At 40.1% G+C, this 27680-nt stretch overlaps 1 protein-coding gene across 1 annotated transcript; it reads left to right on the top strand.

The window, feature by feature from the left end:
* Positions 1–10: 10 nt before the first annotated feature.
* HTRA3 (HtrA serine peptidase 3) lies at positions 11–27212 on the top strand (the record flags this gene model as incomplete). The annotated part of the gene is made up of 9 exons (XM_009890523.1): positions 11–50; positions 9913–10012; positions 11785–12007; positions 12709–12903; positions 15549–15581; positions 16243–16357; positions 23203–23251; positions 25121–25216; positions 26209–27212. Coding segments are annotated over 9 exons (1017 nt in total), but the record flags the coding sequence as incomplete, so codon positions are not given.
* Between the last annotated feature and the right edge of the window lie 468 nt (positions 27213–27680).

Raw genomic sequence — 27680 nt, 5'->3', positions numbered from 1 at the left:
CCCCGGCCTCCCCGCCCCCGCCCAGGCCCAGAGGGGAGCCTGTGAATCGGGTAGGAGCATGGCGGGGCCTGCCCCTGCGGGCGGAGGGCGGCGGGAGGGGGGCGCAGCGCAGGGGCGTGCTAAATAGAAAAAATAAAAAAAAAAAAATCATGATTTTCAGCGGTTTGAGAAGGCTCCAGGGGCTGTAGGAGGCTACGAGGTGGAGGCACCTTGTCCCACTGCCAGCGATCGCTGTGGTGTGGGGAAGGTGGGCTCAGGTCCTTTCTGACCGGCAAAAAATTCCCTACGTTGATCCACACTGTGGGCCGGAGGCCTCCGCTGGGGTGCAGGAAGGTTTCCCCTCGGCAGCATGGCCATCTCTGCCACAGGGGGTGAATGCGGTTGAGGGCATGGAAGTGGAGGGATTTTGGCTGTCGAGGCAGGGCAGGGGTCACGTCCTCAGCCATCACCCCTTCTCAAGGCAGGGTGCGCTGGCTGGGCAGCCGTATGAGCTTTGCGGTCCTCCTAACCACGCCGCCTTCGTTTCATAGTGTCGGCACTCACTGCTGAGGCATTTGGGCAGCATCGCCGTCGCAGGTGGCACCGCAGACCCATTGCACCGTGTCCCGCAGAAGCAGAGCGGGGTCCAGGGAGCCCTTGTGCTCTGGGGCCTTCCCTGGTGGCAGATGGGGGGTTAATTGGGTTCACCTGACAGGCATCTCTAGGGGGAAAATGCCTCTTAAAGCCATGTAGCTCAAACAGGGCAGAAAAAGCACTGAGCAGTATATAAAACACTTAAAAGTGTGGTCTTTTGCCTGTTCTGTTTTCTTTCCATGAGACGTTTTGTAGTCCTGTAGAGTCTAAAGTGGGAAAAAATGCATGTGAACCTCCTTTACTTTTCAAAATATTGACACTCAGGATATCAAATGGTCTTCTGTTTGCATTAACGTACTAAGGCCTTTACTCAGATATTGTGATGTGCTACGGCAACTTCAGGCTTGATGGTTTAACTTCAGAAAGTTTAGTAATCACTGAAGTTGGTAGGGTTTTTTTTTAGTATTAAAATAGGTCACTTTATAGAAGTGTTAATGATGCTAATATCTTTTCACATACTTACTGATAAGTTATTTTAAGGGTTTGCTTCTGCTACCTTTCTCATAGTGTTCCTGGAATGAAAAGCCTAATGCGCATAATGGGGTTTTAAATCATGCATTAGTGTTTCCATTAGGTCAGGTGAACCACTAACCATCCTCTTTATTCATAGAGAGCAAACTTGCCAAAATGACTGGGAGGGGTCAGAGGGAAAAGGGCTACTGTTGTAGTCTTTCTGTGAACTGGGGACCTTTCGTATATCCTGCTCTTGAGAGAAGGTAAACTGTCGTACAGAGAGGGAGGAGGTCAAATGATATTCCTTGAGTTCCTTTAGGAGTATCTTGTCAGAGCCAAGAATTGCTCCAGATGCCATCCTGGCGCTGCGGTGATCAGTCTCTCAGCTATTGTGTAGTTATAAATTGCTGTTTGCCTGTTCCTTTTCCTGTCTGCATCCATTAGCTTTAGTATTCCTAATACTTGTTTGGAACTGATCCATGAGAAATAATCAGAGCGTTTAACCAAAATGAGTGAGCTAGCGTGTATCTAAGGGCTTACTGAGTGCTTGGGGTTTATATACATGACATTTTCTTTAAGGAATCCTCCTGAATATACTGTTAATAGGCTTAGGAATTTGGAGCTGTGAGATAGATGTAACTTTTTTTTTCATGCAACTGTTTTAGTGTTCACTTTATTTTGGCTTTATTTTTGTCCCAGAAAACCTCAGCTTAGATGAAGCATCTGGTTCTCTGTTAAGTTTTAATTTTTTTTTATTCAATTCTACAGCTGCACAAACTGAAGCTCAAAGAAACCAAGTGTCTTGCCCAAGGTCAGACTGAGTTGGTGGTTGAGCCAGGAATAGAACTCAATTATGGTATTTTTTTTTGTATTTTTTTTTAAACAATAACATGCAAAGGCTGTAATGAGAGGTTTAGAAGAAAGTCAACAGTTTAAAATTACTGTTGAGTGCCTCTCTTTTCCCTGTTCTTGAAAGAAATCTGGCCTCAGATGACTTGGTTTGAAGGGCTAAGCTAGTTATGAAGTAAATCCAGTTTTATTTAACTATACATATAGTAAAACGGTAGCCTTACATAGCGTGACTTAGGCCGTTTTCAGAATGTGCAATGACCCTGAGGAGCAGCTTATGAAATGTCTACTCCTGTCCATTTCCAGTTACTGTTGTTGATGCTAAGTTAGATTCTGTCCATGATAAACCAAGATAGGCTGAGAAAACTTAGCTGTGGTTTCCTAGTGACAGAAGTCTGATGAAGGAGGATGCACAAAAAAGGAGTAGTAAATGATGCAGAAAGGAAGGGAGGAAAGAGGTGCCCAGGATGACTGAGTGATAATTCCAAAATTGACAGAATTTAAAATGTTTTTTGCCTGTTGAAGGCCTGGATTAGCTTGAAGAACACCTTGCCAAATTGCAAGTTGTAGATACAGTGTTCTAAAGGGGGTGTGTGCTGCATGGAGACACAGGAACTCTATCATTGATGTTCTTCAATATGCCTGTGCCTCGAAGACTGTTACTCATACAGTTAGCCTTATGCATCTCATCAGTCCAATGGACTTCTCTGAGATACTAATAGGAACAGTCTACGGAACTCCTGGGCAAATTTAAACTGTATGCTACAAATATTTTTATTTTTGTCCTCTTCAACGCTAGAGAGCTTAATATAGGGGAATTTTCTGAAGCAGCTAGCTTTTTCCTGCCTTCTGTCACTTACTGTGAGAAAGACAAGCTATTACAGGCTAGCATGTAACTAATGGCATAAACATTTATGGAAGACGACCTCTGTAATCAAAGACCCGTTCTTAGAGAGCTCTATTTCCCACTGCAGCAAATTTAAGTGTTAACAATGCTACCTATTAAAGTGTCAAACTCCTCACTTAAAGGATTCACAAGGTCACCTGCAATCTATGGCCAGTTTATGTCAGACTCTTGCACAAAGGACTGTTTGTGATCTCTCAGTAAAACATTCTTAGTACAGTTAATAATTCCCTGCAATATTATTTTACCTAGTGGCATCTGTGAAGACAGTTCAGGTGTCAAAAGATTTGTATTTTCTCACCGAGGATGTGGAAGCAAAAACTTACTTTTTTAAAAAATAAGGGCATTATTTTGTCAGTGCATCAAGGAAAACTGAAAGATTGATTAGAAAACTTTTGAGGAAAGAAGTTCCAGAAAACACTGATCCTTTGCGGAGTTCTGCCTGATGATGTCTGTCCTCTGCCTTGTTTAACTGAATGTAACTGTAGCTAACACTCTCGGAAAGGGATCATGATGTAAAACCTCACCCACGGCAGTCAAATCTTTGCAAGATATGAGCAAAAAAGTTCAGTTCCCTAAAAGAAAAGTTTGAAATATGGTTAATGCATAAGCAGAGTCATTGCATGCAGTTCTACATGGGGTGTTTGCAGTCTGCCTGTACATAACCTCGAAGATACAGAGGAACAACTGAGCATATCATTACTTGCATTTCTGAGAAACTGGAGATACTGAAGTCTCCTACTGGTATTATTGTCATCAAAGCCTTACAGCTGCCTCCAGCTGTATTTAGGGAAATGCACTGCAAGGTATTGGCTATAAAGGTAAACTCTAGTCACATTCCTCTACTGATTGTTTTACTTATGTCTGAATTTGTTTTGAGTTCCTGCAGGTGAGGGTGAATATTGTACAGTGTTTGGTAAACATCCAGAGTATAGTCCTTCACTGCTTTGTTCAGGATAGCTGACAGGAAAGAGGTTCTCATTGTGTCTCCTTGTGAGAGTCTTTTGGGAAGGAGGAATAACAAGCATCTGAAGTCAGTGAGGCAGTGAGGTGTCTGTGCTGGAAGGCTTGTGCCAGTCTGTCTCCATCTGGCTGTTGTGATTGCTGCACTGCACAAGAAAGCCACTTTGGTGTTGGTTCACCAAATTGTTTTCATCTGTGCACGGTAGACATCCATTGTATAAACAAGTTGCCTGAACCATAATGTGGCATTAAACTCACCAAGGCTTTATGGTCAGTGCACAGCTATGCAACTTGATCTTAATGCTGAATTCATCAGAAAAGCTGCCCATGAACCTATGTTTCCAGCAGATGTTTCTGTTTTTTAAGCAGAGACATTATAATCTTTTATTTGTCTTTCATTTCTTTCCATGAAAGCACAGTAAGGACAGTGTTTATCCCTAGTGATCAGATCTGCCAGGTTGCAGTCCTCCCTTAGACATAATAATTTTGCTGAACACACGGATCTTTTCTGAAGCTGGTTTTGAAAGGGAGACGAGGGAACAGCCTTAAAAGAATGGGTTTCCCAGGCTCACAAATTCTTAATGAATATAAAATTGTGGAATTTAGTACAACGTATTGTCTTTAAGCAAGCATTGAATGTGATTTGATTTAATTCTACAGGGAGTAAGTTGGCAGATATTCAGAAACTTTCAGTCTTTTGCAAATGTAAATGAGTCTAGTTTTACTGTCTTCAGTGGGATTATGTGATTTATATCTGCTGATTTTTTTTTTTCAGTTCTCTTCATATTAGGTCAACTCTACAAATTTGTCGGAGCTTTTCCTGATTTACAGCAGCGTTAATGAGATTGGAGTGGGTCTATTGTCTGCAAGAAAGTAAATAAACCACTACAAAATTAACTCATAGCCTGTAGATAACACTACTACCCAAGAAAGGTCTTAAGCTGATAATAAGGATACTCCTAGCTGACAGGCCTTCAGCTTTAGCCATGTAAAGCCAATGCAATTGGAGCCCATAGAACTGGGAACGTAAGACTGAATTTTACAAAACAGGCTGAACGTCTGTAACTCCAGTTTATGCACTTCCATCCAAATGTGGATTTTGAGTGTTCTGTGAGAGGAGCTGGAGAGCTTCTGAAGATCTAATCACTTAATTGAAATGACAGGATGGGGGTTCAGGTCTGCTGAAAGTCTGGTTGATTTGTGGCTAAGGAGCAGATTGGGAAAATCTAGTTCTTTTGATTAAGAAAAATGTAGACAGCTAAAGACTCATGCAGTATAAATTTGTTTTTGCTTCAAGTACACCGTGGTTGCAGCACCTTTGATATCTTGGTTATACAACAGATAGTTAATTGGATTAAATTATGGCTTTTTGCCAAGATAAATCAGCTTTGGTTAGTGTGAGATGATTTTGAACATGCAGTAATAACATGGAAAATAATGGATGTTATTGAGAGACCTTTGAAAAAATATGTGGCAAATCTCAGTAGGTCAATAGGTCAAAATACACAATGCTGCTGTAAACTCAGAGCTTTTACGTTTGCAGTCCAGCAGAGGTCTGAAAGCTGCGTGAAACTTCAAGACAGTGAGAGCGTTGAGGGGGAAGGGAGAAACAAAAAGACACGTGTTTAATTTTATGTTTTAGTAAGAGCAGTAGCAGCAGTGAGTGTCTACCAACTAATGCAAATTACAGGATATATTGAAGGTCTAACATAAAGGCCTGATTCTGCTGCTGCAGTTGCAACATTTGTTTTCGGGGTGACCTTTTGCAACATACAACATTGGATGTTGCTTCCTTCTTCAGTTTCTCAGACTGCAATTCCTCCCTTTTAAAGTATAGTGAGAACTTCTGATGAAAACCAACAGTTTAATAATTATACATTAAAACGTTATTAATAATAACCAACATTTCTGTTCCCTTAAATAGGGCTGTATGTGCGAGAGTAAATGTTAGTTTGCAGTTACATCTTCCAAGTCCACAGTTTGAGTTCTTGGCATGTCATATAATGTGTGTAAAGGTTCTCATCACTCCCAGCTTGCAGAAGACGATTCAAGAGCGATCAGTTTCTGTGAAGGCATCTCAGCTTTGTAAGTCACTTTTCACCAGTATTTAGTCCTGACCAGACACTAGTAAGAACAGCTCATCTCTAATCGGGCCAGTAGATCTTCAGCTACACCTTTCTTACAAAGTTTGCATGTCTGTTATTCTTGATCCTCCTTTGCTTCAAATTTCCCTTTAATATATAGTGCGGATTTGGATTCACCTTCAGGTTTGAGTATTCTTGTCTTCTGACTCCAACAGAGAGGTTCTGGACTTTTGCTCAGGCTGAGAAATGCTTTCACTAATGGTATGAAAAGAAGACAAGCTTTACTTCAGTTCCACAGTCTCCTCTCTGTATTGCTGCATTTTATTTTCTTCAACTATTTTCATGTTTACATTCATCCACTACCTCTTTCAGACTTTTTCTCTATGCCTACCCCAAATCTTACGTGGAAAGCCATTCATCCACTACCTCTTTCAGACTTTGTGCCTACCCCAAATCTTACGTGGAAAGACACTACCACCTATGATGTTTCCCTGGTGGCTAGTTAGGAGTGGTGCAAAACTGAGTATTTTGGCAGGCATCCTCTGCTTTTGGCTGTGTGCAATGCTGTGACAATTCAGCATGGGCAGAACAGTTCAGCACTCAGCAGATGCAAAGGGATTTAGTTGCCCTGACTCACGTAGAGCTGTGCAGATTTATACAACTGAAAGCCTCCATTCACCATGCTTTCCTGCCCTCAATTCTATGCTAGTTCATCAGCTGAGGATCTAGCCAACTGTTTTTCATAGATGTGTAGTCATTTCTATTAAGATAAATGTGATGATAATGTTATATCCCATCAGTGAACACTGCTCTGTATGCAAACATTCAAAGTCCTGTTACTAGACTTGAAAGGATATACTGCATAATCAGGCAAGCTGCTTGTGAACTGAAGGTAAGATAAATCTTCAGTGTCCCAGTAACCAAAATAAATAACAGCATATTGTACTTCCATTTGAGCATCCTCTGTGATTCCTGTTTGTGGTGTCTTGTTTAAACGAAGTACTGAAACGTGCATATTCAATTGGTTAGAGGGATTTTTCAGCGTGCGTGAGAATGTACATAAAAATAATAGACTGAATTTAGTCCTGCCAAGTTGTTCCTTTTGTTTATACCCTATCATATAAATCTAGCTTGCTAAATGTAAGCATGGTTTCTTTCCCCTCAGAAGCAAATCCCACGTCCAGTAACAGGAAAAAGAACTCATGGACTTCTATGGAGAAATGCCTAATTGTCTTGATCTGGTTTCTTCAGTACTTTTATTCTGGGTACCAGTGTTGGGTCCATTCCATAAGTTCCTGTCTTTGCTTCAGGTCTTTTGGATACTGTGGTAATGTGAGGTCTCTCACTTTCTGACTTTGTAGGTCCTTTAATACTTTATTGTAAAAACTTTCTGAGAGACTATAGGAAGTATAACAGCTAGTTCTCTGTCACCCGGTATCTTATGAGTTCATTCAAAGAATAGAATAGATCCGTGGAACATCTTTTTCTGTAAATGGATTAGACTCCATTGTGCTGTAATCTTTATATTCATCCCAAGTAATTTACAAGTTACAAGATTTAGTGGTCAGTAAAACACCTGTAGATAAGGATTGGTGAAAATGATCTTTGAATTAAGAAATGCACAGAATACCAAACTGTATGAGAACTCTCTTACACAGAAAAGAGAGAGAAGTTTATCTTTTCTTTTTGTGTGATGCCTTCTACCTACTTTCCTTCTAAAGACTTGGATAAAGGGCAGCTGAGAAAGAAAAGTATATACTTTCAAAAGACAGAATGTGTCTGGACTCATTGTAATGTTATGGAATCTAGAAATAGGCAAATCTAGAATACCAGGTGTTGACTTGGTACACAGTAGCTACTGTGGAATAAGTTCATCCTTCAGCATGAGTTGAACTTAGAGCAAACCACGATGGCGCAAAGCATCATTTCTGAAGAGTTGATATTGTTTAGAAGTTAGAACTTGGAGCTTCTCCCTCCTGATTAAATGGCAGAAAATGAATTCTGTCTCCTGGGATAAACAGTGTGCTGTTACACCAGATTTGAAAAAATCCCCAAATGTTATTGCTGTATCTGATTACAACTCATTTACTCCCTTCCCTAGATCCCATAGTTAATTTTAAAGTATCAGGCTGTGAATGTGAAAGATTGCTATTTGAGTATGGTGATATGTCCCCTAGCATATGTCTAACATATGTGGTGATTGATATGTTCCCAAGTATTAGGGATTCCAGATAAGTATGACATTCTAGCACAAGCAGTATTATTACTTTGTGATGTTGTGACGCTAGAATCCAGGATGTTGTGACATTAGAAGCCAGGATGCTGTGGGTTTTTTTCCCTCTCTTCAAAGATCTTAATTCCACAGAATTGTATTCATAAATGCTGTGTATAGTGCTGTTTAACATAGTACCATGCTGGCTTTTATGAGAATGCTTAGTAATCTGTTGCTATGCCCAGCTGCTTGTGACAGCCTAAATGTAAATTTGTGAAACTTTTTGGAATCATAGAACTGTTTAGGTTGGAAGAGACCTTTAAGATCAGCAAGTCCAACTGTTAACCTAGCACTGCCAAGTTACCACTAAACCATGTCCCTCAGCACTACCTGTACACATCTTTGAAATACCTCCAGGGACGGTGACTCCACCACTTTCCTGGGCAGCCTCTTCCAATGTTTGATAACTGTTTCAGTGAAGAACTCTTTCCTTATATCCAAGCTAAACCTCTCCTGGCACCACTTGAGGCCATTTCCTCTTGTCCTATTGCCTGTTGCTTGGGAGAAGAGGTTGACCCTCACCTCGCTACAACCTCCTTTCAGGTGGCTGCAGAGAGTGATGGAGTCTCCCCTCAGCCTCCTTTTCTCCAGACTAAACAATCCCAGTTCCTTCAGCCACTCCTTATGACACTTGTTCTCCGGACCCCTCACCAGCTTCATTGCCCTTCTCTGGATACACTCCAGCACCTCAATGTCTTTCTTGTCATGAGGGGCCCAAAAGTGAACACAGTACTCGAGGTGGGGCCTTACTCATGCCGAGTACAGAGGTACAATCACTTCTCTAGTCCTGCTGGCTACACTATTTCTAATACAAGCTAGGATGCTGTTGGCCTTAGCTGCGAAGGTTATCATTTATAGCAGATTTCTAATGCATCTACTTCAAAAAATCCCAACTTGGGTTCTAAATGTGGTTCCCAAATGCTGCAACTATATTACTCAGCATTTGTTAGACAACATCTAGAACACTGCATCCAGTTTTGGACCCCTCAATACAAGAAAGGCATTGACAAACTGGAGTGAGTTTGGGAGAAGGTCATGAGGATGGTTGGTGGGGGCTGGACATGTCTCCTGTGAGAAGAAGCTGATGGAACTGGGCTTGTTCAGCCTGGAGAAGAGAGAGCTTCAGGAGGACCTAACAGCAGCCTTCCTGTACTCATGTGGAAGTTATCAGGAAGATGGAGCCAGGCTCTTTACAGTGGCGCATAGTAGAAGGATGAGAGAAAATGGGCATGAGTTGAAACATGAGTCTCAACAAGAAAGGTTCAGTCTAGATATAAGAAAAACTTTTACCTCACGAAGGACACTGACACAGTGGGACAAGTTGCCCAGATAGTTTCTGGAATCTTCATCCTTGGAGGTTTGCAAGCCTTTGAGCAACCTGGTCTGCCTTTGTAGCTGACCCAGCTTGAGCAGAAGGTTGAAAGAGAAACCTCCTGAGGTCCCTTCCAACCTGACTTGTCCTATGACCCTATGCATCTTGGATAATATGAGAAAATACTCCAGAAAAAGCTTGTAGACTTCCAAGAAAGTCAAAGAACTTATAGCCAAATGATGCTGATGTTAAATTTTCTCAGGATCAAGCAAAATGCTGGATAACTTTTGAACAATCCTAATGACTTTGATTCCTTTTCCAATACCTGTTTGGAAGCTATCCCAGTAGGAAAAACAGACCAATTCAAACCGTATTTATCTCACCTACTTGGTAAAAAAGGGTATTGTCTTATTAACATATCCAATTCTTTCTGCTAGTATAGGTCACCTACAGTCCAGCAGCCCAAGATATAAATTCAACTTCATAGCGGATGTGGTGGAAAAGATTGCACCAGCGGTTGTGCACATTGAACTTTTCCTGAGGTAACACTTTCAATTCTTTGTGTTTTAATTGCATTGTTTAACAAAGGTCTACAAAGATTTTCCAGTGTAGTAACTTTAATTTTGAATTCTTGAAGTTCAAAAAATACTCCGAAACATTACAGCAGACTCATTTATCCAGAGAACCACCCCTTTGTGTGTTTTCTTTCTGTTTAGTAGATCTATTTTATTCGGCTTACACTCTTTACAGTGTTTTACAATACAGATTGTCTGCCATCAAATAAGTCTGTCTCATCTTTGGAGGTCTCTTCAGCCTTCACTAAAATATGTTGCTTGTTGGATTATGTTTATCATCTCATTTTTAAAAAAACAAGTCCAGAAAGTAAGCTGGAAAAACATAGCTCCTGTTGCTTATTCCTGTTTTCAATGAGACATGGTTTTATTTTGGCAGGGAGAACGTTAAGAGGTAACATGTTGACCAAATGTAACCTATCTAAACAGAGAAATGATTTCTGATAGGAAAAAAAAAAAATACTAAATTTGCTGGCCAAAACATACTGATATTCAGTGTACTGAAGCTGGAGCTGAGGCAGCAAGTTTAATACTGAGTGCTCAAAACAACCTGGCAGGCAGGTTTAACATTGAATGCTAAAACCAACCTGCTGTCAGAACAAATTACTGCAAATATGATATGTACTTCATTACCTGAATACCTTTCTGCTTGGAGTACTCTAATTTTGCATAGGCATAAGAATTTCTTGAATAATTTTAATTTTTTTTAAATTTTTTTAATATGCAAAATCAAGATAATCGGGTGTTCTGAGACATAGATTTATGCACGTCGTCATTGGTCTTTTAAGGGACTGTTACAGTTGAAGATGTTTAAGATCTTTGCATAGGTAATTAAGATAGATTATTCTTTTTTTTTCCCTATAAATAAATGCTTGCCCAGCAGCCTGCTGGGTGCTAATTGTGATACTGCCTTCTGCCTGGGATTGGCTCCAATTCTTTACTGCTGAATAGCCCAGAATTTTCAAACAATTTCCTAATAAGGACCACGTTTTGTAAGAAAGAAGAATTAATGGGCCTTTTCTCATCTTCTATTGCCCAGGCACTTTCTGTTCCCCTAACAAATCTAAGGTCACTACAGTAACTGTTCATAGAAAAAAGTCATAATACTTTAAACAGTTTATAAAGTCTTTTAACTGTCTATATTGCAGCAAATGTTGTTTCCCACCAAGTTTTACTCTTTGTTAGTGTTTTTCATTTCTTTTCTTCCACATTCCCAGTCCTTTCAGTTTCCAGACATGCTTTTTCCTCCCAGTCTATGCTTGGGCTTGATGATTCCCTGAGACGTCACCTCTTCCTTTACTCCTCTGCCCAGTTCCTTCCAGGTTTCTTCTTCTTCCTATTTTCCCATTAGAGGATCAGTCCATTTGTCAGCCCTACTATTTCCTGTCAGTTTCCTACTGTGTAGAAGCAGCAACCGGTGGGATCAGATGGGGTCCTCCTTCTTCCCTTTTTGTCACCTAGCCTCTCTGCAAGGAAGGCTATAAAGATAGAATTGGAAAACAAAGGAAAAGGACGCTGCAGGTTGTCTGAAAACCTTGGTTCCTGTCTCCCTGGCTAACTGAAAGCCAGGAAGAGGATCCTTTCTTTGTCAGTTTTTTTAATATAATTTTTGTAAGAGTTGTAGCATTGGTCATCAAATTCTTTGTTATTTCTCAGGGTGAAAGATAGCAAATGATTTCTAATGTAATCTCTAAGTTGTGCTTCTCTAAGTCATGAGTTATAATCACTTGCTTTTTGTACAGGCACCCTCTCTTTGGTCGAAATGTTCCACTTTCCAGTGGATCTGGGTTTATTATGTCTGATTCCGGTTTAATTGTGACCAATGCCCACGTGGTGTCAAGCACCAACGCTATATCAGGGAGACAACAACTGAAAGTGCAGCTACAGAATGGAGATACCTATGAAGCAACCATCAAAGACATTGACAAGAAATCTGACATTGCAACAATAAAGATTCACCCTAAGGTGAGTGGCATAAACAGATGAATGAATTAATTTGGGAACCCTAGTTAAGTTTCATTTAGCACAGAGTGATTTGCTGGAATGTATGTTTAGGGCTTCCTTGGAAATATATCTGGGGAAAACAATGTACTGAACAAACTGTTTTTGTAGGCCTGAAAATTATTAATATCTTAGAATTAAATTACTTTGTCTTCTGTGCTAGGAACTCCTAAAAAAGAAGAAGAAGAAAAAAATAAAAGAACAGCTCAGTTAATATGTGGCCAGATTCTGCTACCTTTACCTGAAGACTATTTTGGCTAATCTTTCTAGCTTTGTGCCCATATGTGGACTGCAAGGTGGTACATAGTGTGGGGAGACTGGCAGGCTGGTCAAAGGCTGGTTTGTACACTATGTCTAGGAGAGGGAGGGAAAAATCTGCTGGAAAAGGAGGAAATCTGTTTCAGAATCTTGCTGACTTTTTTTTTCTGGATGAAATTGAAAGATACTGCTCCTAGCAGTTTGTTTCTGAAGACAGTTTAAGGCAGTTAACACCCTGCAGTATAATAATCTTACCTGGCATAAATTTTGGGTATATGATAGTGAGTAGCTCTTTCATTAACGTAATGGAAGTTGTATGTTCCTATCTTCTTGCTAATTTTTGATCTTTCCAATCAGGTTATTTTCAGGTATAGACTAATGTTTATTTCTTTCTCTGTTTATGTAAGAAAAAACTACCAGTATTGTTACTGGGACACTCCGCTGATCTGAGGCCAGGAGAATTTGTGGTGGCGATTGGAAGTCCGTTTGCCTTACAGAACACTGTGACAACAGGTATCGTCAGCACTGCTCAACGAGATGGCAAAGAACTTGGCCTGCGGGACTCGGATATGGATTACATTCAGACAGATGCTATTATCAATGTAAGTACTAGAGATGGGAGGAGCTAATCTTTATGGTCCTGGGACCTTGAAATCCCCAGCTATTCAGCAGGGAAGTGTGTGCTCTGAAAGATGAATCCACTAAATAAAAGCAGCTTTATTTAAAAACAGTGATAGGCTCTTCTTTTTATAAAAGACTATGCAGTGTCTGTAAATTGTGTTCAGGAATTAGTGTTGTGAAAGGTATGTTAAATAAAACTGCCCTCTTTGAGGTTGTCTATGAAGATGTTACGTGTGACAGACCCTGTTCATTCTGTAGGTCTCATGCAATAACACATGGTTGTAGAGACCAGCAGTAAATCAACACATTTCTCTCTCTGCTTGTTCAGCTAATCTGGCCAAGCGAGCTGTAGAGTAGAGTCGAGGTTTCTTTCGTATCCTTGCATTAGAACCAGATGGAGTAGTCAAGCCGATAGTATCTTCTTCAATTTAATGACAGAACACCCAGGTAAGAACTGAAGGAGAGGGTTGTTTTTTCATTGCTGCTGTTCTTGTTTTCCCTTTGCACATCACATACTCCAAGTAAGAATCTGGATGTAAAATAACATAAAGTTTGAGATACAGTTTGGAGCTAAGGGTCCTACAGAAATACATGAAAACAATATCCCTTCAGAGCAGCTTGGAGGGATCCAAAGAGCTTAAGTAAAGTACTTGAGTGTGTATATAACTTGTAGTGATTCTAAAAAGAGCACTGCACGCACATCTGAGGTAGAAAATGGCCTGAAATTTTATGACTTAAATCTGTTATGCATTGAAAGGAACATATTTTCAGCATTTATTTGCTGGACCTCAACATTTGACATAACAAGTCATAACACTTAGTGTTTTAAACACACAAAGCGCTTTACAGATACTTATCGTCACAGACTTGTTAAGAGAAATTGCATGGTAAAAAAGAAGGTAATTACTTTTTTTGTGCTAAGATACGATATAAAAGTGAGCTTTGTCAAAAAGCTTCTGTGTGATCCAGGAGCTGAACATCTTAAGATATTTAATTGGAATTACTTTCTTCAATTGTAAAAGGAGTATAGGAGAACATATGCAAAATAGGTTACTTGGGGGCACACACTGAATTGGTGGCAGAGACAGAATTAGAACATGAGATTCTTGACTTCACGCCTATACACATTCCTCAAGATCAAACTGCTTCCTTGTATATACTTAGGCATTCACTGCCCTCAAAAGCTAATGAGCAAGTTTAGGCAAGGATAGCAGAGTGTGTCAGATAACGCTAGACCAAATGGAATAGTGATAGTAGAGGAGGTAAGGAAAATGTCAATATATTTGAATTGCTTTGCCATCTGAGACCAAAAAACATGAAGATAGTCCCTGGCATAGGGATGCTTTGTGCTTAGCTAACTCACTAGTTTTCTCCTGAGAATGGGAGGAGTTTGAGAGCTGGTCTGTTCAGAGCATTCCTGTGGCTCAGCCAAGACTTTCCTGCAGGAATGTGCATGCAGCTGCCTTCTGAGAAATGCTAGGACAGCAGGAACATGGGGCAGGAGAAAACAGGGCCATACGTTCCTAAATGGAGCTGTACTGTATGTGCTGAAGTTCTTTCATTATTACATCCTTTAAGCAGAGGACAAGGGAATGAAAGATGGTATGCTGAGCAAGGCTGAAAAATCATCTTGGTTCCTTTGTATCAGTCAGACACAAAAATCAAGTATGTGACCTCTCATCACTAAAAAGATACAACATAAGAAACGTATCTCTTTGTTTAAACTCAAACTTCGAAGCTGTTTTAAAAACTTTAAAGTCTGTTTTATTCTTCTGAGAATCTATAGGGTTTGCCCAGTGCTATCTAAGTGTAAACAGTTTATATGGCTCATGTTGCTGTCATGCATCACTTAGCTTTTGTTTATTTTGAGTGGTAAGTTGCTGCTCTTGGCTGTTCAGCAGACCTAATTGAAAACTCTGGCCTCGCTCAAAACCGAACTTGTTGAGCCAACATGAAGATGAACAAGGAACTTCTCCAACTCCCATTTCCTGTAGTCCTGTTGGATGTTTCCGTTGAAGGCCATTAGGTATTAGGCAATTTCAGACTGCTCAGAGCTGCTCTATGCCTTCCCTAGAGGGGGTTGCATGTCTGTGGTTACTAAATCAATCCTTACGTAGTACCTACCTCATAGCAATATGCTGTGATTAAACACGTAAAGCACTGTGTTCTTTTCTGGTGGAGAATAAGAGACTGACAGTGTTACAAACCAGTGATGAATAAAGCTACTTTAGAACTGTATGTGCACCTCACTGAATTATAACTTTAAATAGCAATTAATTATTTGAAAACCTTGTTCTGACAGACTTTAGAAGAACTGAAATACTCGTTTTAACTATTTCATGATTCTTTTTAAACTTAGGGTCTGAATATTTGGAGTGGTAAGTTACTGCTCCTAACTTAAGGCCTTTTTCTGAAAAGAAAAGAAAAAAATCTAATCATAAAAGGTGTGAACAGGTAGGGTAAGACCTACCTGTGATCTTCTGTGATCACTATTGTGTCCTTCAGTGCTGCCTAAGAAATTACCTGCTCTCTTTTATTTACTTACAAACAAAATGCTCTTTGAAATGAAAATTTCATTTCCTACAGTGAGGCACCAATTTATTGTTCCCTTATGTCGTTTTTACAGTACGGCAACTCTGGAGGACCTCTAGTTAATCTGGTAAGTCCAGGGGACTTGGTTTTTGTTTTGTTTTTTTTTCAAGAGCTAGTTTGAAATAAGTGGGAGAATATTTTTTTGAAAAGGTTCATAGGTCATACCAGCTTCCAGTCATTCAAGCTAATGGGAGGCAGATACCCTGAAGCTAATACAAAACTATGCAAATTAGATCTGAATTCCTACACCTTTGAAAAACATTTCCCCATAGAGCAGAGGAAATTTTACACAGCATTGAGGAAAATAGGATCTGATTGGAGCAGATATGCTCGTTCGCACTATAAACCTGGGAGGCACGGCAAAGGTGGGACCGGGTTAATCTGCACAACTAATTTTAAAATAAATTGCTTTAAACCAGCACTGATTTTGCAGGTCGGTGAATTGTGGCTGTAGTGGTAGTAGTGACTCCACTACCCGCTCAGTGGAGGGAATCTTGTCAAGTGGTGGGATGGACCTTGGATGAACAAACTGTGCTGTAATCTCTCTGGCCATCACAGTTAAAGGGATTGTGAATCAGAGCCCAGATCCTCCCTTACAAGTAATGTTTATTTCTTGAGTGATTACAACACTCTAAAATTTCTTACACCAGCTTTTAGTGTGAAATGCTAGGCAGTGAGCTGAACCCTGTTGCTTAGGAGCGTATTAATTGTGTGCTGTCTCTCAACAGGATGGTGAAGTGATTGGAATTAACACCTTGAAAGTCACAGCTGGAATTTCTTTTGCTATTCCTTCAGACCGCATCACTCAGTTTCTCACAGAGTCACATGACAAACAAAGTAAAGGTAGGGTCTGCAAAAACCAGTGACATCTTTCAATTATTATCCTGATCTGTTGGTGAAGCGCCAGAAGGTACGGGTCTGGGATCCTGTTAGTGAAAGGAGCACCATTATTTTACAGTATAGAATACCGTAGACTTGGAAATAGAAAACAACTTCACAGAGTGGGAGAGATGTTTTATTATTCAAACCCCCAAAGAGTAGACATTATCTGTATGAATCTGGGAAAAAAGGCTTCTGAGGATAGTGCAGGCACAGATGAGTTATTACAGTCTCAAATGATCTTGAGAACAGATGGTGACTTGTTCAAGGAGTCCTATCCTCCTATTTCACATATCCAAGCAGAAAGGTGAGTAAGGTGTACTGTAGAGAATAAGGAAAGAACTTTTTAAAACATTTGTCCACAGATGGAGTGTAGTATGTGCACTGTCAGTGGATGATCTTTATTTTGCCATGGTCATCTATGTCAGTGCTATATAATGGGATATTGTGATAGACTTTCAGACCCCAGTGGAAGAAGAGCTGTGTGCTAAATACTGAAAAAACGCAGGGGGAAGCGGAGGGAGAGGCAGGAAAAAAGGAAAGGCCTCTGCACCAAAGAGCATATAAATCTAAACATACCAGCAACTGACAACTGCAGTGCTCTGGACTTTTTGTTAGGTGCCTGCCTCCTATCTGTCACACTGGACGAGGTGTCATACTACGTGCTGCACAGCCAAAGCTCATCTAGTAATGCTTCATCCAGGCCAAACCTTCCTTTCTCTTTTGCTTGCCAATTTATCTGTCCACACCCTACTCATCTTGTATCAGGACTTTTGGCTGCTGCTTCTCTTGAATCTTTATGATGTTAGTTTTTGTTTCTGCAGAGTTCATCCAGTTGCTGATGCCAGGGTTGTTTCCATACACCATTTTCCTCTGTATTCTCTCAGATACTGTTATTTCAGGAACTTCCCTTAAAGTTATACATAGAATCATAGAATGGTTAGAGTTGGAAGGTACCTTGAAGATTGTCTAGTTCAAAACCCCCTGCCATGGGCAGAGACACCTTCCACACGACCAAGTTGCTCAAAGCCCTATTCAACCTAGCCTTTAACACTTGGAGGGATGGGGCGTCCACAACTTCTCTGGGCAACCTCTGCCAGTGTCTCACCAACCTCACGGTAAAGAATTTCTTCCTAAGATCTAATCTAAATCTACCCTCTTGCAGTTTAAAAACCATTACCCCTCATGCTATCACTACAATCCCTAATAAAGAGTCCCTCCCCATCTTTCTTGTAGGCCTCCTCTAGGTACTAGAAGGCTGCTATAAGGTATCCATGGAGTCTTCTCCAGGCTGAACAATCCCAACTGTCTCAGCCTGTCTTCATAGGAGAGGTGCTCCAACCCTCTGATCGTATTCGTGGCTCTCCTCTGGACTCGCTCCAACAGGTCCAAGTCCTTTTTATGTTGGGGGCCCCAGAGCTGGGTGCAGTGCTCCAGGTGTAGTGGAGTAGAGGGGCAGATTCACCTCCTTCAGCCTGCTGGCCACACTTCTTTTGATGCAGCCCAGGATGCAGTTGGCCTTCTGGGCTGTGGGAGCACATTGCCAGCTCCAGTTGAGCTTCCCATCCACCAACACTCCCAAGTCCTTTTCCTCAGAGCTGCTCTCAATCCATTGTCCATCCAGACTGTATTTATGCTTAGGATTGCCCTGACCCACATGCAGAACCTTGCACTTGGCCTTGCTGAACTTCATGAGGTTTGCACAGGCCCACCTCTCCAGCCTGTCCAGGTCCCTCTGGATGGCATCCCTTTCCTCCAGCGTGTCAACCGCACCACGCAACGTGGTGTCGTCAGCAAACTTGCTGAGGGTGCACTCAATCCCACTGTCCATGTCACCAACAAAGATGTTAAACAGCACCGGTCACAGTACTGACCCCTGAGGAACACCACTTGTCACTGGTCGACACTTGGACATCGAGCCGTTTACTGCAACTCTTTGAGTGCAACTGTCCCTCCAATTCCTTATCCACCGAGTGGTCTCTCAGTCAAATCCATGTCTCTCCAATTTAGAGACAAGTATGTCGTGAGGGACAGTGTCAAATGCCTTGCACAAGTCCAGGTAGATAATGTCAGTTGCTCTTCCCTTATCCACCAACGCTGTAATGCCATTGTAGAAGGTCACCAAATGTGTCAGACACAATTTGCCTTTAGTGAAGCCATGTTGGCTGTCACTGATCACCTTCTTATTTTCCATGTGCCTTAGCAGAGTATCCAGGAGGATCTGCTCCATGATCTTGCTGGGCACAGAGGTGAGACTGACCAGCCTGTAGTTCCCTGGGTCTTCCTTTTTTCCCTTTTTAAAAATGGGGGCTATGTTTCCCCTTTTCCAGTCAGTGGGAACTTCACCAGACTGCCACAGCTTCTCGAATGTGATGGATAGTGGCTTGGCAACTTCATCTGCCAGTTCCCTCAGGGCCTGTGGATGAATCTCATCAGGTCCCATGGACTTGTGCACCTTCAGGTTCCTTAGATGGTCTCTAACCTGGTAATCTCCTATAGTGGGTGGTTCCTCATTCTCCTCATCCCTGCCTTTGCCTTCTGCAACTTGGGCACTGTGGCTAGATAACTTTTCAATGAAGACCAAGGCAAAAAAGTCATTGAGTACCTCAGCCTTCTCCATGGGGGAAGTTGATGAAAAAAGTTGTTAATTATGTGCTGAAAAGTACCTTTCAGATTAGCTGACATAATTTTGTTTCAGCCACATCAAAAAAATCTTTTTATTCACCCAGGTTCCTAACTATTTGTTGGCTTCTGAGAGAAGCACGTCTGTATCATTGGTGATGTTACCCTTCAGAACCAAACTGCTCATCTCAAAACAAGCTCTATCTGTAAGCCAGTTCTCAAAATGGAGAGGAGCAACGGCTCACCCTGCAGGCGTGGCTCTAGAGGCATGAACACAAGCCTTGTCCTGAGAGCCCACCATGTGCCAAGGTGTTTCTGATAACTGGGGCTGCAAAGTCGGTGAAGGCTAGAGATGCCACCGCTGAAATCGGCCACCTTGCTCCTTCAGGCACCTTGGCCTACAGAGAATGATGAACCCACTGAGAGCATCTAGAGGGCCAAGAAATAACTGCCTGTGGAACCTTAACAAAAAAAAGAAAGATTCAAGCTTATCTTGTGATTGTAACTTACTTTCCAATTCTTCATCATTCACATTATCCCATAATCAAAGGAAAAGAATTCACACTTACTTTTAGCATCAGTGTGATTGTCACTGCTTGGCACACCCTGGGCACAGGCAATTTTTTATTTCTTGTTTTTTAAATTTTTTTTTGCTTTTGTAGTTTTGCTGCAGGCAGAAGAACAGTCATTTAAAGCTCTTGATGCACAGAGAACGAGAATTTCTAGGAGATATTTTCACCATATTTGAGACAGTTTGCATTTTTTAGGCCTATAGTAATAGTTTTCATGTTTGTTGTATAGGCGTCATTTCTTGACATACAAAATCTATGTAAGCAGAATTTTTGGGATGTTTTTATCATGTTTTCTTTTGCTCCAATTACGTTTCAGTAGTTTCAGTGGGATCCGCCCTTATGGTACAATTAGGTCATAGAAAAAAGCTTCAGGGTATTACCATTTTGCTCTAAATATGATATTGCCCGAAGATGATAAAATTTTTAGGAACCCGCTCTTTCAAGATTTACTCTGGCATATAGGAAATACGCAAAATATTGTTTAATAAGCTTGACCTTAGTCTTTTAAATCTCGGTTGATTAGATAACTGCCAGTTTTATATAGAAAGCATATATTTTTGAAGTCCCATCCATTGTATATAACTGCAAATATATGATCTTCTGAAGTCCAGGAGCAGAGAGAGAGAAAAAGAATGAGAGGATGGCATTTGAATGAAGTATTTGCACTGATTATTAGTATTCTAACATTCATACATTCTGTGAGAGGATGGCATTTGAATGAAGTATTGCACTGATTATTAGTATTATATAAACATTCTATATTACCTAATGCATTTGCTTTCCTTACTGTGGAACAGGAATCTCTGTAAATAGGGAACTGCTTCTAGATACTTGGGGTCAGCTGCTTGTGACTTTCTATTAACACAAAACAGATTTAAGTTTAAACTAGTGGTTGAGGCTCATTTGCTTGACGTTGTACCACTGGAATCAGTGTTCAATCTGGCCTGGTGTTTACAAAAACAAAATGAGATTTGAGTATCTCTCTGCTGTGCTCTGCTCCAGCTTTAAGCTGCGATGGTTTAACATTTGATCAACCTTATTGTTCTAACACATTAACCTTCTTTTAACTACTGCTGGGACTTCACCCTGGTGACGTGCTTCTTAGATTTACGATCTCGCTTTATTCCAGTTCTCTTAATTATTTTTTCTTCTGCCTCATGATTCCACAAATTGCCAGAATGACAGGTTTTGAGAGTTTTTATTCACAGAGCAGATGTAATATGACAGTGGTAGTTCCAGGTGCCACATACTGTTCTGCCAATGTGACTTAACCCTGACGTCAAGATGCCTATCCTTTGGGGATGATAAAACACTACAACCGGTTGTCTGTGTCTCTTCAGTTTCTGCTGATGCTTCTAATAAACTTTACAACTATATGCCCTCTAATCATTGTTAATTAAAAGTTGGGGTTTTTTGCAAGATGTTTGACTTGGGTTAAATTGAATGGAATGGACTTCTGCAAAACAAAAGGCCTGAAAGTTGTGGGGTTTTTTTTACCTCTGTTCTGACATACAAAATGGCTGAAGGGTGGGAAGGGGAGGAATCTAGAATCTATTGCTAAAGTAATCCATAGCTCTTAGCTATTAGTTTTACTTTATACCATAGCCTGCTACTGTTATAGTATGAACCACTATTTGCAGTGTGGCAAGCTTATTGTAGAGAGAGGGCTGAAGGCCGTTTTGAATTCTAATGCAACAACAGGAGTGAAATAATACCCCAACTTGCCCAAAGAGGAAGGTAAAATGAGACTTTTAGTTCTGAATAAGTTTTTAGTTACTGGATTATTATTTTTTCCCAAAGCCTTCTTTTTACATGTATCACTAACCACTGGGGAAATAATCCCCTCTTCGATCAGCAGCATTTCTACTGTCGTTTTTCATTCTTGCCTAGTGTCCTCCTTGCTGTTTTGTTTCTTCTGGGTTGGTTTCTTTTGTCATTTCTCTCATTTTCATTTTCCTTTCATGTAAACATTCCTAACTCAGCCCCCAGAATACGCTTTGTGCTTCTGCATATTTCTGCATCACACAGGCGATGACCAGCAGCAAACTGTTTAATGCAGCCCATAAACTGTCACCAGAGAGTCTGTCATCTCTGTGTCTCATGAAGACAACTTCGTCATTTAACTGTCCAGATTGCAGGGGGGAGAATCATCATGTTTGGATATTTTTAAAAAGTGAAAACTTGCATTTATGCCCTGTAGACTAGAGAAGCACTGTGAGTGCACTAGTTCATGGCCATGCCCAAAACTTTTGAGACATTGATTTTGAGTAATTGGACTTCTTCATGACACTCTTGCCATAGCTGATTTTGATCTCATTAGTTTCACTTTAAAATAGAGGAGAGCCAGAACATTTCAGGGAAAAGCAGGGATGACAGTTATAGATTATTCAGAGCGTATTAAATCTAATGCTTAGTCATCTTTTTCACTGACACTAATGGGAATATTGGACATGCGTAAGATTCAGGACTAATTCCTTTACTTGGGACTAGTTTTCTTGGGAACAATGACAGTTAGACTGTGTACATCTCCTTTTCAAATATTTCCTCACATGAGAACATGGAGAAGCTCAAAGAAATTGTGAAGTAGTTATGCTGGAACAAGTAAGGGGAAATATTGTTTCATACCGGATATAACTAACTACTGAAGCAGCCACTTCAGGAAGTCATCAAACTGCTTTTTTTCATAAGACAGCTGTGCAATATCATGACTACTAAAAGCCAAGTACAGAAATGTAGTGCTGTTCCTAAAGGAGTGAATTCTCATTGTGTAAAATTCTGTAGAGTCCTGGCTAATCATAGAATCGGAATAGTTTGGGCTGAAAGTGACCTTTAAAGGCCATGTAGTTCAACTTCCCCTGCAATGAACAATCTAAATCTTCCCTCTTTTGGCTTAAAACCATTACCCCTTGTCTTATCGCTACAGGCCCTACTAAGTTTGTTCCCATGTTTCTTATAAGCCCTCTTTAAGCACTGAAAGTCTGCAATAAGGTCTCCCTGGAGCCTTCTCTTCTCTAGGCTGAACAACCCCAACTCTCTCAGCCTTTCTTCATAAGAGAAGTGCTTCAGCCCTCTGATCATTTTTGTGATCATTTTGGCTAAGGTCTATGGGTTTTTTTAAAACTCAGTTTTTATTCTTTGGGGTAGAAATAACAAGCCATTTGTGTTAGGATCAGCGTGAGTCTTTTGGTTGTCCTTTGTCTGAAAAGTGGAAATTTTAAATTCTTTAAATCCCATTTCTACATTTTAAGGAGAACGCCATATGATTAGTCTTGGCCAGTTTCAGATGAAATGGTAGTTGGTTACAAAATTTTCCATTTACTGAAGTCACGTGATACTAGATCACAGACATTTTCCTGAATTTCCTGAAGGAAAACTCTTACAGAGTGTAAATGAGCTTTTCTCTTACCCTCACTTGCAGGAAAAGGGATTGTCATTCTGTACACCAAGGCTAACCAAAATAAAAAAATACCTCAGTGTAGATGTGTATGATTTCTGTTTTGTTTTGTTAAAAGCTGATACATCCTGTTTTAACTGACAGGTATTTGAGGTCATCAAAGTAGTTATTTTTGTCGGTGTTTGCCTGAATTTCTTAAATATCCTCTGTGTTATTTTCAGATGGGAAGAAACGTTTCATTGGCATCAGAATGCTGACAATAACACCTGCGTAAGTATCTTAGAAAGGTAATCTGTATGATTGTGCATACAAGATGTGGTCAATAGTGGTTCAGAACTTCATCATTCAGTTCTCGTTACAAATCTCCAGAGAATCCAGAAGTGTGCATTAGCTTCTATGAAGTTTGCACACATTTTAATGATATTAGTGAAATACATGTTCTGAGACCTGGAAAATCACTCTCGGTCATTCTCTAAATACTGGTAACGTTGGATGCCCACTTGATAGCTGAGGGAAATTAAGAAGAGCCTGAACATGGGTTTTAGTTCTTGACGAGGATGTCTGGAATTACACCAGGTTTTAGGTGATGTTTAAACAAGCTGCTGCTTTCAGGTGACCGTGAGTGCCAGTGACGGATTAGCTGCCTGAGGGTTTGGCAGTAGTTTTATCAGTGCCAGTGGAGGACATATGATGTGAGATTTGGTGCCTTTGGCAAGAACGTAGTTGCTAAAGTTCAGAACTAAAGCATCACGCCTCCATGTTGACAAAGCCAGAATATGGACACCCTCCTCCAATTCTTTACTGGCTTTCTCTCTCACATTGCTTTGTGTCTTGCTGTCACCCAGATATATTCTGGGATAACAAATGAGGGCTCTTACGCTTGTGTTCTTTCCCAGCAGTAGGCACGTTTCCAGTGAGGCAGTAGACTACAAAATTAAACAAGACAATTTCCAGCTGGGATTGTAGTAAAGCCATCTTTGTTTATTGAGTTACACTCTTGCAGTCCTCCCCAAAGGGTCAGCTGGAACGAATCAGCGTAATGGCATTAACATCACTGGGCCACCACTGACAGAGAGAAACTCAGAATGTTTCTCTGCGTAATTGCAAAGTGAACACGATGTGAGATTTTACTGCTTTTGTGGCATCTAATGAGGCAGTGTGAGATGTCTCCAGGCCTGTTTTCAGGAAAATATTACTTCCCTTGGTCTGTTTGCTTTAGTTATTTAATTGTTAGCTTCCTCAGTACAAAATCAAATGAAGTGAAGCTGTGTGCAGCCATTTTGGCTTGCTTTCCATCTGAGGGACCCCACATTTTCATGGCAGACAGCAGAGTAATCCATCATTAGTTTAAAACCCGTTCTTTCTAGAAATGGGTTTTAACCCACACTGTACACAGACCTGAAATGATGTCAGCTCCTCAGAAGTGAAGGGATGTATTTCAACCCACACTGTACACAGACCTGAAATGTCATCTCCTCAGAAGTGAGGGGATGTATTTTGAGTGTCTATTTTGCAGCTGCTTCCTGTCTTCTTTTAGAAAGGGATGCACAAACAATTCCTCAAGAAAACTTGAGGAAGCCAAAGTTTCCTTGGAAAACCCTCACAGTTCGGGTCTCTCTGATGGAAGTTATCAAGAGCTATATTGTTCTAGATAAAAGACGAATTAAGAACGACTTGCAAAATGAAGGAAGCCAAATAGTTAGCATATTTCTGCCCTACCACCAGCATTGATTCTTTGGGGCAGGACTGTCTTTTGTCCCTGTACAGCACCTAGGGCAGGCAGTGCTACTGCCCCTGTGCTCTTCTACAGTGAGTGCCCTCTGTGCTACTGCTACAAATAGCCAAAGCCAGGTTCTTGCAGGAGATGTGTGAGACCGTTAAATAGAGCACGCTTTGCACAGGGAAGTAGTTTTGACGCTTTTAAAATCTATGTTACTTGTTTTAATCCAAATTCAAATCCCTTCCATGCTCATCACAGGAAGAAGGGGCAAACAATTAACTGTTGTCATTCATTTTTGGTCACAAAAATTTGAGAATAAATATGCTATAATAAATATGGTAAATAAATATGAATAAATTTGAGAATGCTACTGCTTTTGTAGAGGAATCAAATGCTATATAATTTTGTTCTTCTTTTAGCTTGGTGGAAGAACTGAAACACAATAATGCTGATTTTCCTGATGTCAGAAGTGGAATTTATGTACATGAAGTTGTTCCAAACTCACCTTCTCATAGGTATGTAGAGCACATTATTTTCTTAACCATAAATAAATCTCAAAATAGATGCTAATAGGTAATACTTCTGTTTGTATTCAAGTACTTCCTCATACCACTCTTGATTTGTATTTAAACAATTTAAAATTGTGCCTTTAGGGTAAAAAAAAAAACAAGTTAAGATATTTGTGCTAAGATTCTATTCACGTCTGCAAAAGTGGATTATTTCCATATCAGAACTTTTAAAATGACATTATGAAACACTAACAGTGTGCAAATTTAAAGACCACCCCAAATGCAATGAACCAAATTTTGTTTTTGAAAAATATGTTGAATCCTAATAAGTAGAAACTTGGATTGAGTTTAAACAGGAAACAGCATAGCATTCACATAAGACACTGTCAGAGCTATTATCTGAGACATTGCTTTATCTTAGAGGAAAAGACTATTTTACAAAGCAGTAGGAAAATAAATAAGACTACTAAAAATTACTTTATGAATTATTAAGAAAATGCAAAGGCAATAGAAGCAGCAATTCTGGATTACCTTTGAATGGCAAGAGAGAAAGAATTTTCTTGTTGTAGTTCAGTTGGTACACTTTGCTTGTCTCGAAATTTTGAGAGTGGTTTAATTTCCAATGCTTGAAATACATGCTAGAGAAAGAAAAGCATGTTCTGGAGTGGAGCGAGTCAGCCACGGCTACAAGTCTTTTCTGTTTCTCCTTTGCTGTAGTTTTGTGGAAGACAAAGAGAAGGCTAGACTACTTTTACTGTTGGTGGGTTTTTTTAGCGTTTTAGAAGGAAGAAAATCCGCAATGAAATAATGCGAGCCTGATTTTGCATTTAGCGAGTACTACCCATTACTCATTTGCAGTAGAAGGCTGGAATTTCCCTTCAGTGGAAACTAAAACAAGTAAAAATTTGTCACATCAACCAAAGAGGTGGTGAATAGTCTTTATACTTTTTCCCTGCATAGAATGCATATCTACTGCCTTTTTCTTCTTGTCTTTGCAGAGGAGGGATCCAAGATGGAGATATTATAGTTAAAGTCAACGGGCGTCCTTTGTTGACTTCCAGTGACCTGCAAGAGGCTGTGATGAATGAATCGCCTCTACTACTTGAAGTTCGAAGAGGAAATGATGACTTGCTATTTAACATTGAGCCTGAAGTTGTCATGTAAATAGAATTGAGGAAACTCTCACCATAATTAAACTCACTTATTCTGGAACACTAGATACCTCCTTTACAGCTACAGTAATTATACTTCCTGTTGACTAATGACAAGGTGGACTAACTTAATTGCCTGAGCCATTTCTGTACATAGTAGCTAGAATGAATTAAATTACGCCATTTATAGAAGATTTAACTTTCAAAGAAATTTAAGAACTGTGCTCTGGGGAGGGGGAGGAGGAAAACAAGTTTTGGGTAGCTGTTAAAAAATGGGGTCCACTTCCAGTTCCTGCAGGTTCAGAGCAGATTCAGTTCTGCATTTTGAAAGACCAAAATACTACTGGAAGGGAGGAAGCATGCCCAAAGGGGAAATTATTCTTAAACTACAATCATGGCTGCAGCAGAACCAAGCTATTGCAATGCACAATTGAGCTTTTTTTTTTTTTAATGTAACTTTTTCAATGTGAAAATAGTATTGGCAAAGCTTGTATTTGTTCTTAGTGCTTGTATGCTACATGTCAGTGCAGGTAGATTAAATCTGTAAATATCGAAAGGAACAAAAATGGTATCAGGCTATAGAGTGTTACACCTAGGTCATGCGATTTTGGAATATAGTAAATGATTCTTATAGAATTAATGCCTTATATAAATCAAAACGATGTGCTGAACAAAGTTAAGTTTGAGAAAGTGCACAGTTTTTTAAGAATTTGATATAAATTAGTTTTGCATTTTACTGGTAAGCTTTGCTGTAAAATTGTTATACTACTTTTGGCTTGTACTGTGTATGTTTCTACTGTAAGGAGATTAAAGTTTACACAAATAATGTACTGGTGTAAACCTCTTTTTAAACAAGTATGTCTTTCCCCCTGCCTTCTGTCAGACTGGAATAGACTCTCCCAAGAGAAAATTTTCTTACAGAAAATTGGGCCCTAATGTTATGAAAACTCTTTGCAACCCTATGGTATGATTATTCTGTCCTTGTTTAGACTATGTTTAGAAAGGCTTTGCACACAAGTCATTTATTTACACTTTTTTCATATTTATGAGTTGTCCTTTGATGTCATTTAGAGTATCTAGTTGGGATCCTGTTGTCCTCAATTCTGCCTGTACGTGACAAGAAGCAGAAAGGAAGCACTATTAACCCTGTTACTACAGCTAGAGCGTGTGAGAGTTTTATCTAATAAACGTGGGAGAGAAATTGCTAAGAGCTAAATCCAGATCTCCTAGGTATCCTAAACCACACAACTATATTCTTTCTTAGCAAATATTGCTACCGTTCCCAAAGAGACAGAGGAGTTTCTCTATCTGGAGCATTT

Source organism: Charadrius vociferus, unplaced genomic scaffold, assembly GCF_000708025.1.
Source record: "Charadrius vociferus isolate BGI_N301 unplaced genomic scaffold, ASM70802v2 scaffold88, whole genome shotgun sequence".
Lineage (NCBI taxonomy): Eukaryota > Metazoa > Chordata > Aves > Charadriiformes > Charadriidae > Charadrius > Charadrius vociferus.
This window is presented reverse-complemented; position numbering and strand designations above follow the sequence as displayed.